General features: G+C 45.5%; 1 protein-coding gene and 1 pseudogene across 1 annotated transcript; both read right to left on the bottom strand.

Moving 5' to 3' along the window:
- Nucleotides 1–2,575: 2,575 nt before the first annotated feature.
- ARMCX4 (armadillo repeat containing X-linked 4) lies at nucleotides 2,576–9,887 on the bottom strand. Its single transcript, XM_061137580.1, has 2 exons — nucleotides 7,417–9,887; nucleotides 2,576–7,386 (listed from the first exon to the last, which is right to left on the bottom strand). The coding sequence occupies exons 1-2, from the start codon at nucleotides 9,848–9,850 to the stop codon at nucleotides 2,903–2,905; spliced, it is 6,918 nt and encodes a 2,305-aa protein (XP_060993563.1). The 5' UTR covers nucleotides 9,851–9,887; the 3' UTR covers nucleotides 2,576–2,902.
- Nucleotides 9,888–19,537, bottom strand: part of LOC133052686 (uncharacterized) — a 47,765-nt pseudogene continuing 38,115 nt past the window's right edge.

The following is a 19,537-nucleotide window of genomic DNA, read 5'->3' as shown; positions in this document are numbered from 1 at the left end:
TGCCTATCTACTCCACCTACCACGAATGATGGAATCCTCATTGCCAGCCAGGCAGCAGGTGATCCATCTCCAAAATTTCATCACAGTGTATGCTTTTCTGAACCTCTTCTTGTACCAACTGTTGTAGGTTGTTTTCCTGGAGGGCAGACTCATAGATAGGATTCAGCATGAAGGGTTTTTATTAAGGAATGTTCTTAGGATCAAAATCTGTAGAAAGGAAAATAAAGAAGAAGGATTGGACACAGGGAGAAGTTAAGCTGTCTCATTTGGGGCAAGAAGGCCATGTAGATCAGTCATTGAATGTGAAGTCCCCCCAGAAAGGAGGTATGACCTTGGGGGGAGGTGGCTTTCTAGCTGAGGCAATTCCTGAAGAGACTTGACAGCTGAGGACTGTCTGCTGGAAACACTCCAAACAACTGAAATAATAAACTCTTTATTCCTAAAGGAGGATTAGAGTAGCAGATTGCAGAATTCACTGCAAGTGTGACATCATTTTTTCCACTGGAAAGTTGGTGACCATCAAATGCTAGAATTGAGAAGAGCTTTACTTTCAAAACAGTTAATGAAATTTAAAATTTTCAAACATTTATACTTATATTTACAACCTTACTTAAGCAATGTTTATTTTAAAATTTTAATTTATACCTTCCAAATACTTAAAGATGAGTATGTGAACCTCTGTTTACACTTTTGCTCTAGTTCCCCAAAATGCTATTGACAGGCCTGCTTAGGCTGAATTCATCCATTTCCCTCTTGGCAAATTATGCAAAAGTCCTTGTTTACATTAATATAAGAAAATACATAAACGTGAAAACAGGTAAAATTATCCATTAATCTTACACTCATAGGGAACTATCCACATTCTCAGAATATGCACACCAAAGTTTATACATAGAGGTAATTTAGGTATATGCTCTTTCTTCATAAAAGTTATAGAATATGCCTTTGCAGCCTATTTTCTCCATTATATATATATATATATATATATATATATATATATATATATATACAGATTTTTTTCCATGTAAATAAGTGTAGTTGCCTATCATCACTTTCAAGAGTTGAATAATGTCTCAATGTGTAGACATACCTTAATTTCTTAGCCAAGTGCCTATTTCAAGACACTTGGGTCATTCATAATTTTTCACTCTTCAAAACAGTGCAAAGATGCACAGCTTTGTACAAGACAATTATTTGATTATCTCCTAAGGATAAATTAGTATAAATGGAATTACTGGGTCAAAGAGCATGCACTTCTTGAAAGCTTCTGAAACATGTATCCAGATGGATCTTGTACCAAGTATGGTCCCACTAGCACAGTTTGAAGGTGCTCCTCCTCCCACACTTCACCACACTTTGGGATGGAAGGGAAGTAGATCTCCAGTATGGATGTCAACAGCCGCCTCAGTGGTTCCATAAAGGCCCTACCCCAACCAACCTTGTAAAAGAAAGTTGATAGAAGCACTAAAAAGCACTAAAAAGCATTCATTCTATTATGCTCGTGTGTGCTCAGTCGTTTCAGTCATGTCTGACTCTTTGTGACCCCATGAACTGTAGCCTGCCAGGCCCCTCTGTCCATGGGATGTTCCCAGCAAGAATACTGGAGTGGGTCGCCATGCCCTCTTCCAGGAGATCTTCCCAAACCAGGGATCGAACCCATGTCTCCTGTGTCTCCTGCATTGGCAGGTGGGTTCTTTACCACTGAGCCACCAGGGAGGCCTTTCTTCTATTATATTTTCTCATAATATCAAAATAATAACTACTGTATTCACTCCCATAGACACCAGAGTTGGACAAAGAAGAGGATGTTTTTCTATCAAATGCCCTCAGGACCCTACAATAAAATTGTCCCTTTCTGTATGTTCCTAGGATAGGTTGCAGCACTTCTTCTTTCAAAACATTTCTCACTTCCTTCCTCCCTTTACCACTCCCATGGTCACCAGTGAAATTTCACACCTCTAGCATCTATGCCTGAACTATGGTGATAACTTCCTTAAGTGATGCTTCAATTTCCAGTGGCAACTCCTGTCCCCACCCCAACTCTGACCCAATTCTACACACGTCAGTCACATAATTTCCTTTTCATCCTGTCATTCTTCTGGTCACGAAAGGCTTTGGTGTCTCCCAGGGGTGGGTGGAGTAATTATATAGACACCTCAGTCTAGAAATCAGTTCTAGAAATCCCTCCATGCATGGGACTCTCCCCAACTGTTAGACCGTATTTCCCATTACTCCCCTCCCCACACTTTGTATTCTAGGCAGGCCAGCCTCCTCTGTGGAGCAAAATTACCACCTCCATGCCTTTTTCCCCATCACTCCTCCCTTCTCCAGTGCCTTTCTGCCCTGTTTTTAGCCCATCCTTCATGCCCAGCCTACTTAAGTGCCCCCTCCTCTGTAAAAGTTTCCCTGAACACTGTTGCCTGCAGAAGTTTCTGTTGCCTTTAAGCTCTAATAGGAAACAGCTGGCCGTGACCAGAGGCTCTAACATGCTGTTAGGACCTTTTTGTTCCCATACATCTTGCCTCTCCAAATAGATCATAGGTTCAAGGACAAAGATGTGTCTTTTTTTCTGCTTAAAACACACAACTTTATTGATGACATAAAAATAAAGTCTCAAATGTATAAACGTAAGTCCACACAAAGGACCAAAGCTTACTTATGAAGAATCAGTTCAGTTTCTGCTCATGAAGCATACCAAAAATATCTCAATCCAGACAAGGTAAAAATCAACACATGTATTTTCAGTACAAGATTGAATTCATTTGGTGTTCATAAAATGGTCCAGCTATCGACCATCATAAGCAACATCACTTTAGAAATTATAATGCGATTTACAATGTGCATTACTTTCAAGCTGCAAAACCAAAATATTATTCAAATTTGTTTGGAAAATTACAACTAATCATAGTTTACTTAATAACAGCTCAACTCTTTCTTTCACCTCAGGGTCATTGTATTCTGCTGCTAAGATGCGAAGTCTCTTGGCACATGCTTTAGGTCGTTGGAATATGAAATAAAGGGAATTTTTACTGAATTTGTCTTGGGTAAATACTTTTGCTCTTCTTTTAAAATGGTAATTTATATTTTCAAATAGTGAAAGAGCATTAAGAATATTCTCCTTTGTCTCTTTCTTGCTAAAGATATTAATCAGTGATGCTGGTGCATTGGCAATGAGCAAGTCCTTTGTCATAGAGGGATTTTTAGAGAAATTTAAAAGCATTCCCAAAATATGGTCTTTAGTTTCTCCACTTCCCACAGTTAACAAACGAAGAAATTCTGAAATGTAATTTGTAACCATATGCTGATACTCACTGATAATAGTCAGGTGCTTTATCAATCTCAGTCCAGCCAGCTGTACATTTGAATTCAAGGGATAGGTGATGGTGTCTTCACATACTTGATTTAAGTATGTTTTAACCTTCCTATGGTTTTCAGCAGCCACTGAGATGTTATTCAGTGCATTTAAAGCCTTCTGCCTAACACTGGGGTAGGGATTATTAAGCAAGCCTTCAATAATTGAGATTCTACCTGCATTACGAATTATTTCATGGGAAAATGGGTAATCACGACTGTTATATAGAGCATTATTGGCTATTTCATGAATAGAAGGATCTTCAGTCATCTCAATCATGCAAATGAGTTTTTCAAGCTCTCGTGGATCCATGTTATTTTCACGTTTACAACGGCAAACCCAGGGCTGAGTTTTCTCCCCAGACCTGATCTGCTTTCTGAGTTCATCTTCAGGTGGGAAGCAAGACTCATTTTGGTATGGAAATTTCATTTCTGTCCAGATCATGGCTCCTGCCCATGATCCCAGTCCTGCCCCAGGGACCATGGACGGACATGAGACTCTTGACTCAGCTGTTTTTTTGGCTTTAGTCTTAGGCACAGATTTATCCTCACTTCTGTTTCTTTTACCATCCCAGGAACAAGACTTTACATTGACTCCACCAGCAGCCTCCAGCTTGTCCTTGTTGCTGACCTTATGTCTAGCCCCACGCTCAAAACTAACATCTTTCTCACACTTAGATCTGAGCGCACTACTGTTCTCACTGTCAGCCCAAAACAAGGACCTTAAACTGATCTCCTCAATATCAGGGCTGGATGCTCTACTTAGCTCATCCTCATCTACATCCCCAGCCAAAGCCCAGGACCGCCCACTAGCCTCTGCCCCAGCCCCAAGCCTAGAACCTGTATTGGCTACATCTCCATCCCACAGCCAAGACTCCTGCCTGGCCTCAGCTCCAGCCACAGCTCCAGCCTCAGCTCCCAAACAAGAATCCATATAGACAGCTTCATCAGATTCCATCCAGGACCCAATACTGGTCTTGTTCTCAGCCCCAAATCTGGAACCAATGATGGCTTCTTTCCCAACTACTGAGCTGGATTTAATACTGGCTTCATTTTTATCCCCAGGACTAGATACAATACCAACTTCTTCCCCTCTCCAGAACCAAGACCCTGTGCTAGCCTCACTCCCGGCTCCAAACCAGGATCCCTCCCTGGCCTCCACCCCAGCATTTACCTGAGACTTTCTACTGGGCTGATCTCCAGGGCTCGTCCACGACCCTCCACTCGCCTGCTCTTCAGGCCCCATGCTAGATGCCCTACTGGCCTCATTCACAGGCTTAGAGCCAGTCCAGGATTTTCCACAAGCCTGATCCCCAGTGCCAACCCAGGAGCCTCCTCCACTGGCCTGATCCTCAAATCCAGATTTGGAACAGCTACTGCCTTGATCTCCAGTCACAATCCAGGACCTTTCACTGGCCTGACTCCCAGTACCAGTCCAGGACCCACCACTGGCCTGGTCTGCAAGCCCTGGACTAGACCCTCCAATGGCCTGGTCCTGAGCACTGGACCAGAACACTCTGCCACTGGCCTGATCCTCAAACCCAGGTTTGGAACAGCTACCAGCCTGATCCGCAGCCCCAGCCCAAGACCCTCCACTGGCTTGACTCCCAGTATCAGCCCAGGACCCACCACTGGACTGGTTCATGGGATCGAGCCCAGGCCCTCTAACTGCCCGGCCACCAGCCCCACCCCAGGACCCTCCTGCATTGGCCTGACTCCCACTGCAAGCATAGAACCATCCACTGGACTGATTCTCAGGCACTGGCCTGGATCCTCCACTGGCTTGGTCTCCAATAGCAGCCCAGGAATCTCCAACAGACTGGTCCCTCGGCCCCAGTATAGACCCTCCACTAGCCTGACCTGCACTGTCAGCCCAAGATACTCTTCCAGATTTGGCCTGTTCCTCATACCTAGGCTTTGCCTCACCACCAGCCTGATGCCCAGGTCCAACCCAGGACCCTTCATTGGCCTGGTCCGCAGCTCCAACCAAGAACCCTCCACTGGCTTGGTCCCCAGAGTTAGCCCAGGACCCTCCACTGGACTGGTCCTCGGGTCCCAACCTAGACTGTCCATCAGCCTGACCACCAGCATGGGCCAAAGAACCTTCTTTACTGACCTGATCCTCAAATCCAGGCTTGGACCCACCATAAGACTGATCACTAGTCCCAGTCCAGGAACCCCCACTGGCCTGCTCCACGGTCCCAACCAATAATCCTTCACTGGCCTGGTTCCCAGTGCCAGACCAGGACCCAACACTGGACTGGCCTACAATCCCTGGCCTAGCCCCTCCACTGGCCTGTTCTCCAGTTGTAACCCAGGACACACCACTGGACTGATCCACAGACGCTAGCCCAGACCCTCCACTGGCTTGGTTTGCAGTGACAGCCCAGGCCTTTCCACTGGACTGGTTTCCAGGCCCCAGCCCAGTCCCTGTCCAGGACACATTTTCACTGGCCTGAACCTCAAGTCTAGGCTTGGCCAGATCACTAGTCCCAACCCAGGTTGCACCACCAGAGAGGTCACTAGTCAGAATCCAGGAACCTCCAGTAGCCTGGTCCACAGCCACAGCCCAGTACCCAATGTTAACCACATTCCCAGCTGTAGCCTGAGCCCAGGAGGCTCCATTAGCCTGAATCCCAGCCCCATCCTGGGACCTTCCACCAGCCTGTGCCTCAGCCCCAGTCCAGGATGCTCCATTGGCCTGGTTCTCAACCACAGCCCAGGACACTCCAATGGCCTCTCCCCCAGTCCAAGATACCCCACTGGTCTGGCCCCCAGCCCAGGAACTGTCACTCACCTGAGCTCCAGTCCAGGGCACCACAACAGCCTGGTTCCCAGTGCCAGCCCAAGAAGTCCCACTGGCCTGGTTCTCAGCTACAGTCCAGGACCCTCCAACAGCCCTGTCCGTAGCCTCTACCCAGTAACCTCCATTGGCCTGTCCTCCAGCCCAGGACTGTTGATTGGCATGACTCCCAGCCCAGAACCCTCCACTGGCCTGGTCCCCAGCTCCAGCCCAGGACTGAATACCCACCTCATTCTCACTCCTAGCCACACTCCAGGACTCAGTGTTGGCTTCATTCTCATCATCAGCCCAGGAAGTGCTATTCTCCCAGTATCCATCCCTAGCCTGAAACCTAAATTTGATCCATCGCTCTGAAGCAACCCAGTCCTCAACACCAATCCCATTCCAGTAGTAGTCGTGGACCTTAGACTGAGACTTTGTGCAGGCCTGAGTGCCTGCCCCACCTTCACTCTCTGAAGTGCGCGTGGCCTTAACCTCGGGCTTTACAGAGACATCTCCCGTGGCTTCTGCCTCGCACTTACGCTTAGCCTTGTCCTTTACCCCCAAAGAGGTCTTGCTCTGGGAATGGGCTAAAGACTGACACTGGCCAGAGCCCACCATACCTGCTCCAGTCTCTCCCTTAGACTCAGTAATGCAATTGCCCCTGACCTTACTCCTGGCACCAAGCAAGGCATCCCCCTGGGAACTGGCCACAGCCTGGGATGGGGCAGAGCCTGTTGTATCTGTTTGCAGCTGCACAGAGTCCACTGCATCTGGCCCAGCACCTGCCTTAGACGCAGCACTGGCACTGCCCCGAGCCTTCTTCTTAGTACCACACGAGATCTCACCCTGGGAACTGGCTGCAGCCTGTGGCTGAACACAGCCCTTGGTATCTGGCTTAGACCCTGCCTTGGTTGCAGCACTGGCACCGCCCCGAGCCTTCTTCTTAGTACCACACAAGGTCTCACCCTGGGAACTGGCTGCAGCCTCGGGTTGAACACAGCCTTTGGTATCTGGTCCAGATTCCACATTAGACACTGTACTGGGATTGCCCCGGACCTTACTTCTGGCACCAGGCAAGGATTCTCCTGGGGAATCAGACTCAGCTTGAGGCTGAGCAGAGCTCATGGGGTCTGCTCCAGCCTCTTCCTTGCACAAATTGTTGGGCTTACCCCTGATGTTATTCTTGGCACCAGGCAAGGCCTCACCCTGAGAACTGACCATACCTTGGGGCTGGGCAGTGTTTGTTGTATCTGTTTGAGACTGGGCAGAACACGTTGCACCTGGTCCAGTCCCTGCTGTAGACATGGCACTGGGATTGCCCTGGGCCTTATTCTTAGTAACAGGTGAGGCTTCACCCCGGGAATTGCCCACAGCCTGGGGCTGAGCAGGGCCTGTTGTATCTGTTGGAGGCTGAGCAGAGGCCTTTGCATCTGGCCCAGCCCCTGCCTTAGACGCAGCATTGGGATTGCCCCGGACCTTATTCTTAGTACCAGGTGAGGTTTCACTCTGAGAACTGACCACAGCTTGGGGCTGAGCAGAGCCTGTGGTATCTGGCCCAGCCCCTGCCTTAGACACAGCACCAGCACTGCCCCGAGCCTTCTTCTTGACACCAGGCAAGGCCTCACCCTGGGTACTGGCCACAGCCTGGGGCTGGGCAGAGCTCTTTGTATCCTGTCCATTCCCTGCTTTAGACACAGCAGTGGCATCGCCCCGAGCCTTATTTTTGACACCACACAAAGCCTCACCCTGGGAACTGGCCACAGCCTGGAGCTGGGCAGGGCCTATTACATTTGTCTGAGGCTGGGCCGAGCCCTTTGCATCTGGACCAGCCCCTGCCTTAGACACAGCACTGGCACTGCCCAGAGCCTTCTTCTTGACACCAGGCAAGGCTTCCCCCTGGGAACTGGCCACAGCCTGGGGCTGAGCAGAGCTCTTTGTATCTGACCCAGTCCCTGCCTTAGAAACAGCACTGGGATTGTCCTGGACCTTATTCTGGCCATCAGGTAAGACCTCGCCCTGGGAAATGGCCATATCCTGAGGCTCACCAGAGGCCCTCAGTTCTGCCTTAGCCCCTGCTCTGGAAATGGCATCAGGATCACCCTTGCCATCAATTCTGGAATCAGGGAAAACATCAGCTTGGGCCCTGACCCCAGCTTGAGGCTGTGCACAGGTTTTCATCTCTATTCCAAGCCCTGCCTTACTCTTGCCTTTGGCTTTGCTCCTAGCTTTACGTCTGGTGGTAGGTAGAGCCTCAGCCTGGCTCTTGATGGAAGTCTGTGCCTTTGTGTCTGTCCTAGCTTCTTCTTTAGACTTGGTGTTGGCATTGCCTTGAGCCTTAACCCTGTCATCAGGCAAGGCATCAGCCTGCACACTGATCATAGGCTGAGGCTGCGTATAGAACTCAGTGTCTGTTCCAGCCCTCACCATGGATACAGCATAGGAACTGCCTCTACCCTTAACCCAGGCATCAGGCACAAATTCAACCTGAGTATCGGCTACAACTAGAGGCTGTGTGGCAGCCGTCATGTCAGCTCCCATCATTGCCCTAGATATGACATTGGTATTTCCCCTGTCATCAACCCTGGCACCAGACACTATCTCAGTCTGTTTCTTGGTCACAGTCTGAGATTCTGTAGAAACACTTGTATCTGCCCTGACCCCTGCTTCACACATGGCCTTGGTATTACCCCCAACATCAACTGCCACCCCAAGCATGGCCTCAGTCTGGGCCTTGGCTACAACTTGAGGCTGAGCAGAAGCCCTCATATCTGCCAAAGACCCTGCTTGAGACATGGTTTTGCAATTCCCCTTGGCGTCAACCTCAGTACCAAGAATGCTGTCAATCTGGATCTTGGCCACAGCCTGAGACAGTGAACAGGGCTTCATGACTGCTCCAGCTTCTGCCTCGGACACAAAATTAGGATTTCCCTGAGCATCAACTGAGGTACCAGACCAGACCTCAGACAGAGTCTTAGCCACACTCACAGTCTCTTCCAGGGCTCTTGCCTTGGTGTCAGTCACACTTCTGATCTTGTTTATGGTGCCCGTCTTGGTCACTTCCCTGATTACTGCCAAGGCCTCATTCTGTGTCACCACCACTCTGTTCATTTCTATCTCTTTTTCAGCCAATATATGAGTTTCTGCTTTGGTCTGGGTCATTGCTTCTTTCTTGGTCTCTACCTTGGTACCGAGTGCCCAAGCTTTAGCTTTGGTCTGGGTCACTGCCTCTTTCTTGATTAGTTTCCCAGCCTCAGAGTCAGTTTGGGTCACTGCCTCTTTCATGGCCACTTCACTGGCTTTAGTGTCAGTCAGAATCACTGCCTCTGTTATCACTGTTCCAGCCACTATTTTGGCCTCAGATTGGGTCTCTGTCTCTGCCTCAGCCATTGCCTTGGCTTGAGAATAGACTTTGCTTCTGTCTGTAGCAGTAACCTTAGTCTCTACTTCAGCTCCAGACCTATCTCTTGCTTCAGTTTCTGTTCTGGTCTTGGGCTTGGGTCTAGTCTCAGTCTCTGTCCCAACCATGGCTTCACACATGGCCAAAGTCTGGTTTTGTATCTCAGCCACAGTCTCCATCTTGACTTTGGACCCATTTCTGGCAAGTCGCCTCACACTCTGGGCTCTTCCCTTGGTTAATCTGTAAATGCAGTAGCAGGCACCAGCCCAGATCATCAGTCCTGCAGTCACCAAGCCCACTTCCTGAATGCGACCCATGTAATCACCCTTGATGAAGGCAAGAACAAGATACAAAGGGGCTCAACTAGACTGGGAAAAGAGGGTAGTAGGTTTGCATGTAAGCCTGCAAGGGTGCTGGTCTTCAGTCACTCAAAGGCCACCACAGCTGCCACTGGAGATGGACCTAGAAGTGGAGGAAGGAAATGGGCTAAAGTTTCTCTTCTAATTCTGTGCATCACACAGACAGATACACAGAAGAATAAGAAAGTGTAAAAATGATATGCTTTGTGGGAGAAGAGGATAATTAGCAAATTCTCTTTTCATCCCTTTTATTTTATCTCCTCTCCATCTTTCCCACTGCCCAACAATTTCCCCCAGGGTACTTCCATACACATTTTCTTAAATCAAATGAACAGTGGAAAGGATGGTGGTAGCGCTGACTATGGATGGTAGACTGAAGCCCTTACACCCTGATTTTTACTGGACCTACTCTGGTCACCACTCCCACAGGTCCCCACCCTCATACCAACCTGTAATGATCAAGGCAATTCCCACCTCTTTCCTTTTCTTGATTGGAGGTATAGCCTAAAGGAGATCTATAAACTCATGAGATCTGTGGACCTAGAGACAGACAGACAGATGGAGGAACAGACAGGAGTGAAGATTTTGTTTACCATGACAGATATATTATTAACAAACCACCTCTCTATCCTCTTCAATTTACCCCATTCCCTGTTATCACAATAAAGGTGAAGGTGTAGGGTAAGTGAATGGATGGTGGGGAAAGTGCCTGGAAAAGGGGGAGGCTGAGTATCCTCCAGACTGGCCACTGGATACCTCCAGATAGACACTCACCTCCAACAACCTACCTTAAACGTCTACCCAGGCAATACCCATCCTCTTACCAGCATATACTGATCAGGAATAATTTCCTCCTTATTTCCTTGCTTCCAGTGATCTCAAGCCTTTTAGACCTGTAGACCCAGCTGTGGACAAGTAAACAAACAGGGACTAGAGATCAGATCCTTCACAGAATGGACAAGTACCCTGATCCCTGACTCCAATCCCTGCCTTGTGAGAGCCCATGTCCAATTTGCTAATATGATCCATCCTCTCAAGTCTTCTCTCAGTCCCATTGCAGCCCACCCTTACCCCAATATTCCTACCATTTCCTGCACTGATATCAGCAGGGAGGATGGCAACACAAGGGAAATCTGGCAGAGTGCAGAAGAAGTGGAAGAACCCTCCACTGAGACTCTCTCAAGTCTCAGCCATCTTATATGCCCATCCTCTCTTGTTACTCCTATGCACTGCCCATCTTCACACCAACCTCCACAGTCCCAGGCCAGTCTCCCACTTTCCTTTGCTTTCAGTGGTAAACAGCCCTACTGTTGCCCTGTGGGAAGACCTAGGAACAAACAGAGAAAAAAAGAAAGATAAATGTTGAGTACTTATGACATTTCAGCATCTAAAACATGGGCCCCGGTACCTGCCTTACTGGGCTTCCCTGGTGGCTTGGTGGCTCAGTGGTAAAGTATCTGCCTGCCAATGCCTGTCAATGCAGGAGATTTGGGTTCAAACCCTGGGTCAGGAAGATCCCCTGGAGAAGGAAATGGCAATCCACTCCAGTATTCTAGCTTGGGAAATCCCATGGACAGAGGAGTCTGGCTGGCTACAGCCCATGGGGTTGCAAAAGAGTCAGACGTGACTTGGCAGCAAAACAACAACAATCTGATTTAGACACCTGTTCTCTGGCAAACAAAACCTAGGGCTTCTCCAGCACTGAAACAGGCAGGGTGGAAAAGGGAGGCAGGTAAAAGGGGAGCAGCAGAGGCGAATTATTCTAAAATCACCTGTAGGATTCTAGGCCTTCTCCCTAAAGTCTATCATTTCCTTCACCTGTACCAACAGGTGAAAGAATCTGGAAAACTGGAAAACGGGGAGACAGATGGAGGCCCCTAGATCCTATACTCTAGAATGACAGCCTACTGCCATCTACTTCTCCTTAAACCCATCTCTAGCAGTCTCCAACAAAAGAAACAGTATGTGTGTTGGGGTTCGGGGGCTTCTGCAAAATCTCCATCCGTCCCCTGCAAAGGTTATCTCCAAAAAAAAAAAGCAGTTCTTTGAGACAGCAATTTGTATTTTCGCAGTATTATCTGAGGTGCAAAAAAAAAGCATCCATAGAAAAGTTGCTGTCTTTATTGGTATGTCTTCAACATACACTTTAAGTTAAAAAGCCCAAGCTTGGTAAGTTTGGTAAGTAAACACAGTTTAGAGAAAGTCCCCTATAGAGCCACCCTATATACCAACCAGATAGCGGCGCCTAAGTTCCTGTCATAGAGAATAATCATACAGCACTTCAATGGTTCACAGCGAGTGTCCGTGCCCACACTAACCTCCGCAGATCCTGTGCAGTTTGCTCCTCTCCTTCCCTCGCCTCGCCACAAACACTGCCACACGAATCCTGTCGTGAGACAGGAGAAAAGGCACTGAGTGCTTGGACTAGCACCCAGGACACAGATCCCAATACTCGCCTTTCTAGATTCAGGAACCCGGTTATCAAACGTCCCTCCACACCTTGCGAGACGCCACCCGCACCAACCCCGCCGTCCAGTCACTAAGGCCCACCATTTTCTCTGCAAACGCCACCGTGGCGGCGTGTCCCTTCCACTGAAACCAGCTGGAAGCGGAGCGGACGTGTGCAATCAGTGATTAGAGTCAGAGAAGAAGGAACATCTCAATCTCTGCATTTCCCTCTTGAGACACTCCCCCCACCATCCGCCCTGTCAAAGCCCAGGTTTCCCCAGCACAGACTTAGGTAGGAGGAGCAGGGCTTGGGAGAATCGGAGCGAAGGCTCCAGGAACTTGAGCCCGCTTTCTCCCCCACCCCCAGGCCAGCTCCGGGGTTGGCAGTCCGCTGCCGCCCTGGCTTCAGTGCGCGGGGCCCTTACCTGCTCTGCTTGCCGCGGGCCCGATGCCAGCCCGCCGTGTGCAGGGCAGCGGGGAGCTGGTACCCAGACTGGAGTGACTACTGCACCGAAGTCTGCGTCGCTCTGCAGCTCGCGGTCACGTGAGGGCCCCGCGTCACCGCCGAGCTCACTCTCCGATCCCCCCCTCCCAGGGGCTGGTGGGGAGTTCAACAGGACCCTCCCCTCCACCTCCTCACGCACGGTCTCCCCCTCCACCCAGCTGTGCGCGAGGCCCCGTCACTCAGCTCGTTTCCCTCCAATCTGAGAGCCCACAAGTGGCATCATCTCCCTGCGGTTGGAGTTTGCCCTTCTCTTGTTGCCAGGGAGGGTCTGCATCCCCCCTTCCACCTCCAGGCCTTGGCTCCGGCCTTTTCTGCAGCTTCTCTGAGGACTGTCTCTAAGACTAGCGTTGTCCTAGGGTAGTTGCCGCACCTACATGGGCCAGGGAAGGGGTGTCAGGAAGGGGAGTAGAGAGCGCAGGGAGAGGTTTAACTTTCTTTTGTTGTGCCCCCCCTTTTTTTTCCCTTTTTTACGTCACATTCATTGTTTTTGTAATGAGGAAATGGCGTCAAGCCATTTTCGTTTGACATTTACAAATTAGGTTGTAAAAATAACAAAAGACTCATTCATTTGTTGACGTTATTTTATGCCACATTAAGAATGCTTTCTAGTTGCTGTAAACTATTTCACAGCTTTGAAAACAGACTAGTAATTATTAACATTTTAAATATAAAGTTTTCCTAAATGAAACCAGTAGGTTTTTCAATGGGACCTATAAATTCGTCTTTAGAAGGACATTCAGCTGTCCGATCTTGGCAGTTTTGCAGAAGTGGTTTACAACTTTTTGAAGTTCTAGCTTCATTGATGATCTTCCATCAGGTGTCTGAGAACTTAATAGATGACTCCTGGTTGATGAACCCAGTACCTGAAAAAACAGTGACTTCCCAGATTAACCTGTTTTCCATTCAAGGAGTTTTATTGGGATTTTGCATAAGCCTGTAATCAAATGAGTCTCATCACACCCAGAAAAGGACCAACTGTACTATCCCACTAATGGAAATGAGGCTCAACAGGTGGATTTTCATCAGACCATGACAGTGGTGAGATATCTCCACTCTCTGCCTTTCATGCACTGTAGATCCCCGAGTAGCAGGAGCATACACTGTTCAGCACCTTCCAGCAGAGATAGTAGGTAGGATCTGTGGCCAAAGTAAAGGTCTATGGGCAATATCCCTGAAATTCATGTCCTTTTTCTCTCACAAAAGGCACAGTTCACTGGATCCCAAATAGCATCGCCAGGAAAAAAGTTTTTTTCACCCTCTGCCTTCTGTTACAATCTCATTGTACCATCTATACAAGCCCCTCAGAATAATCCCAGAAGGCAGGGACAAAGTCTGCAGAATTTAGTCCCCAGACATCCAGCTGTCTGGGCTGGGGAGTCCTACACTAAATATAAACTCTTCAGGCAACCTCTCTCTTAGAACACTGAAATCTGACACCCCAGAAGGAAGCTCCCTGGGTGAGGGGCCCCTGTGTGGGGGAGGCCCTTTCAGGAGGTGAACTAGGAAGCCCAGGCACTGGAAGACCAGTGCCTTAGAGCCACTAACGGCTTTTCAGAACTCAATGGACTGTGACCAATTTATGCTCTCCATCAGAGGGAAACATTTAGAAATTGATTATAAAGACATTTAAAACTTATGTAAAATTTTTAGAAACAAAGAAACAAAAAACCCAGGAGCATAATGTCAAACAGCCTATTTGCAATAATCTAAAAATTCTTACTGATCATTAATAATATGATAACCCAATAGAAAGTGTGCCAAAGACTCGAATGGATTTGTTTGCAGAAAAGAAATACCAGTGTACCAGCCCTGAGCACTTGTTTCATGCATCCAACCTGGGCTGGTGATCTGTTTCACCCTTGATAGTATATTTGTTTCAATGCCCCAGAGGGATGGGATGGGGAGGGAGGCGGGAGGGGGGATCGGGATGGGGAACACATGTAAATCCATGGCTGATTCATGTCAATGTATGGCAAAAACCACTACAATATTGTAAAGTAATTAGCCTCCAACTAATAAAAATAAATGAAATAATTAATTAATCAATATAAAAAAAGAAAAAAGAAAAGAAATACCAGTGACCGATAAACATACAAAAAAAAAGACTCAACTTCAAAGAAATGCAAATCTAAACCACTATGTGTTGCCCTATTTCAGCTATGAGTATCAAAATATAGAAATTTGATAATTTTTTTGACTGGTTTATGGGGAAATGGACACTTCCACACTCTGTTGGATGCAGGTGCTGTGATGAAGCCTTTTTACGGACAGCTATTCGGCAAAATCTGATATCCCACAGATTCTTTAAGCAATTCTTAGGAGTTTAGCCAGCCTGATACTAACACAGTTTCACAAAAGATACATACAATAGGGTATCTCTTGAAGTGCTTGCAAAGGTTAAAAAAAATGAAACAATATAAAAAGTTCATCAATAAAAACCCCTATGTTATGAAAAAGGGCTGAAATGTAGGACTGATATCTTTAGGCTTTCAAGGCAGGTATACACAGACAAAAAAGCACAAGCTCCAAAATCACAGTGGGAGTAGGGAATGCAAGGAAGGAATCAAGTATTAAATTTAGAAGTTCTTTATGTTGGACAATATGGTGAAGTTATCTATATTAGACTTTAATGAATTTGTAATCTCTAGGGTGACCACTAAAATAATAGTGAAAAAAGTATAATTAACAAGGTAATAGAAAGGGAAAACAGAATTTAAAAATTACTAAGCAAGAGAAAAGAGAAAGAGCAATACAAAATAGGCAGAACAAATAATCAAATAATAAGATTATAGATTTAAGTACAAATATACCTCTAATTTACTGATAAACAGCCTAAACATTCCAATCAAAAGACAAAACTTGTCAGTGGATTTTTTAAAATAGTTACGATTTGCTGCTTAGAAGAGATTCACTTTCAGTATCAAGCCACAGAAGGCTGAAAGTGGAAAAATGGAAAAAGATATACCATGCAAATATTAACAAGAGAAATCTGATGTAGCAATGGCAATATCAGATAAAGTAGATTTTAAAGCAAGGAGCATCAGTAAAGACAAAAAGAGACATTTACAAGTTGTTAACATTTTATTTTGTAAGTATATATACATATATATACATCTAGAGTTTTCCCTGTTTATTTATATATGTGTGTGTATACATATGTATTTGAAAAAAAATCCCATAATATACATATCATCCCTTTACCTATTTTTACTTAAAAAATGTATATCATAAATATATTTCCACTGAAAACTTTTGGTTCTGTTATAGTTTGTAAAGGCTACACTGTATTCTATGCTATGACAGTAACATGACTTCTTTAACATATCCCCTATTGAATATTCAAGTTGTTTAGTATTATAAATAACACTGCAATGAGCATTTTTATGAATATATGTTTGTGCATTTGTTGTATCATTTTGGTAGAATGCTGTTCCAGAAATTAAATTCTTGGATTCAAAGGTATACATATTTTAAAAATGTTCTAATATACACTCAACAAACTTTATTAGTTTATACTCCTGACAATTATGTAAGTGCTGGCAAAGGTTAAAAAAAAAAACTGAAGCAACATAAAAAGACCATGAAGAGGGAAAACTTTAAGTAAATTAAGTTAAATTTATGTAATATGGCTGACAAAAAGATTGAGGGCTGCATATCCTGATGGAAAGATACTTAGAGCATGTCACTATTTGCTTATTTTCTGTTAAACTATGTGTTTATTTGTCACTGCGTGCAAATTCCACAAGAATACATTCTAGTACAACATTCAAACCCAGAAAAAGCATTAGTACCGCTCTAATGCCACTGTCTTCATCAAAGCACAGTTACCTCCCCTGTTTATAAACTTTTTAAAATGCTTTTCTACACATTACACATACATGTCTTATTAAAACATATAAATGGGTCTCTTCAGTAAGTGGTGCTGGAAAAACTGGACAGCTACATGTAAAGGAATGAAATGAGAACATTCTCTAATAATATACACAAAAATAAACTCAAAATGACTTGAAGACCTAAATGTAAGACCGGATGCTATAAAACTCCTACAGGAAAGCATAAGCAGAGCACTCTTTGACATAAATCACAGCAATATCTTTTTGGGATCTGCCTCCTGGACTAATGGAAATAAAAACAAAAATAAACAAATGAGACCTAATTGAACTTAAAAGCTTTTGACAGCAAAGGAAACCACCGACAAAATGGAGACAGCTTACAGAATGGGAGAAAATACTTGCAAATGAAGCGACCATCAAGGGATCAGTCTCCAAAGTATACAATGGCTCTTGTAGCTCCATATCAAAAAACCAACAACCCAATCACAAGAAGATCTAAACAGACATTTCTCCAAAGAAGTCCTTTTGGGTGGCCAAAAGGCACATGAAAAGATGCTCAACATCACTAATTGTTCAGTTCAGTTCAGTCACTCAATCTTGTCTGACTCTTTGTGACCCCTTGGACTGCAGCACACCAGGCTTCTCTGTCCATCAACTCCCAGAGCTTACTCAAACTCATGTCCACAGAGTTGGTGATGCCATCAAACCATCTCATCCTCTGTCGTCCCTTTTTCCTCCCACCTTCAATCATTCTCAGCATCAGTCTTTTCCAATGTGTCAGTTCTTTGCATCAGGTGGCCAAAGTATTGGCGTTTCAGCTTCAACATCAGTCCTTCCAATGAATATTCAGGACTGATTTCCCTTATGATTGACTAGTTGGATCTCCTTGCAGTCCAAGGGACTCTCAAGAGTCTTCTCCAACACCACAGTTCAAAACCATCAATTCTTTAGTGCTCAGCTTTCTTCATAGTCCAACTCTTACATCCACATATGACTACTGGAAAAAACATAGCTTGGACTAGACAGACCTTTGTTGGCAAAGTAATGTCTCTGCTTTTTAATATGCTGTCTAGCTTGGTCATAACTTTCCTTCCAAGGAGTAAGCGTCTTTTAATTTCATGGCTGCAGTCACCATCTGCAGTGATTTTGGAGTCCAAAAAAATAGTCTCTCACTGTTTCCACTGTTTCCCCATCTATTTGCCATGAAGTGCTGGGACTGGATGCCATGATCTTAGTTTTCTGAATGTTGAGTTTTAAGCAAACTTTTTCACTCTCCTCTTTCACTTTCATCAAGAGGCTCTTTAGTTCTTCTTCGCTTTTGCCATAAGGGTGGTGTCATCTGCACATCTGAGGTTATTGATATTTCTCCCAGCAATCTTGATTCCAGCTTGTGCTTCATCCACACCAACATTTCACATGACGTACTCTGCATATAAGTTAAATAAGCAGGGAGACAATATACAGCATTGATATATTCCTTTCTCGATTTGGAACCAGTCTGTTGTTCTATGTCCAGTTTTAACTGTTGCTTCCTGTCCTGCATACAGATTTCTCAGGAGGCAGGTCAGATGGTCTGGTATTCCCATCTCTTTCAGAGTTTTCCACAGTTTGTTGTGATCCACACAGTCAAAGTCTTTGGCATAGTCAATAATGCAGTAGTAGATGTTTTTCTGGAACTCTGTTGCTTTTTTGATTATCCAATGGATGTTGGCAAGAGAAATGCAAATCAAAGCTACAATGAGGTATCATCTCACACCGGTCAGCATGGCCATCTTCAAAAAAAAAATCTATAAATAATAAAATGCTGGAGAAGGTGTGGATAAAAGGGAATTCTCCCACAACTGTTGATGGGAAAGTAAATTCATACAACCATTATGGAGAACAATATGGAGGTTTCTCATAAACTAAAAATAGAGCTACCATGGGATCTTGCAATCCCACTTTTGGGCATCTATCCAGAGAAAAATCATAATTTGAAAATTTAATGCACCCCAATATTCATTGCAGCACTATTTACAATAGCCAGGACATGGAAGCAACCTAAATGTCCATCAACAGAGGAATGGATAATAAGATGTGGTACATATCTACAGTGGACTATTAGCCATAAAATAGAATAAAATAACATCATTTGCAGAACATGGATGGACCAGAGATTATCATACCGAGTGAAGTAAGTCAGACAGAGAAAACAAATCTATGATATTGCTTATATGCAAAATCTAAAAAAGTGATATAAATGAATTTATCAACAAAACAAAAATAGATGGACTTCCCTGACAGTCCAGCAGTTAAGGCTGCACTCTTCCAATGCAGGGGGCATGAGTTTGACCCCCATTCAGGGAACTGAGATCCCACATGCCATGTGGCATGGCCAAAAAATAAAACACAACAAAAACATTAAAAAAAACATAGAGTAGTTACAGATGTAGAAAACAAACTTATGGTTACCAGGGGAAAAGAGGGGAGAGGGATAAATTGTGAGATTGGGGTTGATATATACACCATGCTGCTGCTGCTGTTGCTAAGTCGCTTCAGTCATGTCCACTCTGTGCGACCCCATAGATGGAAGCCCACCAGGCTCCCCAATCCCTGGGATTCTCCAGGCAAGAACACTGGAGTGGGTTGCCATTTCCTTCTCCAATGCATGAAAGTGAAAAGTGAAAGAGAAGTTGCTCGGTCGTGTCCGACTCTTAGTGACCCCATGGACTGCAGCCTACCAGGCTCCTCTGTCCATGGGATTTTCCAGGCAAGAGTACTGGAGTGGGTTGCCATTGCCTTCTCTGATATACACCATACTATATATAAAAGAGATAATTAATAAGGATTTACTGTATAGCACAGGGAACTCTTCTCAGT

This window comes from Dama dama, chromosome X, assembly GCF_033118175.1.
Source record: "Dama dama isolate Ldn47 chromosome X, ASM3311817v1, whole genome shotgun sequence".
Lineage (NCBI taxonomy): Eukaryota > Metazoa > Chordata > Mammalia > Artiodactyla > Cervidae > Dama > Dama dama.
This window is presented reverse-complemented; position numbering and strand designations above follow the sequence as displayed.

Excerpts from the sequence above, each read along its gene's own strand:
- ARMCX4 (XM_061137580.1), bottom strand. The coding sequence starts at position 9,850 with ATGGGTCGCATTCAGGAAGTGGGCTTGGTGACTGCAGGACTGATGATC. Across the intron at positions 7,387-7,416 it reads TACAGCAGGGACTGGACCAG|ATACAACAAACACTGCCCAG; the intron begins GTGCAACGTGTT and ends AGTCTCAAACAG.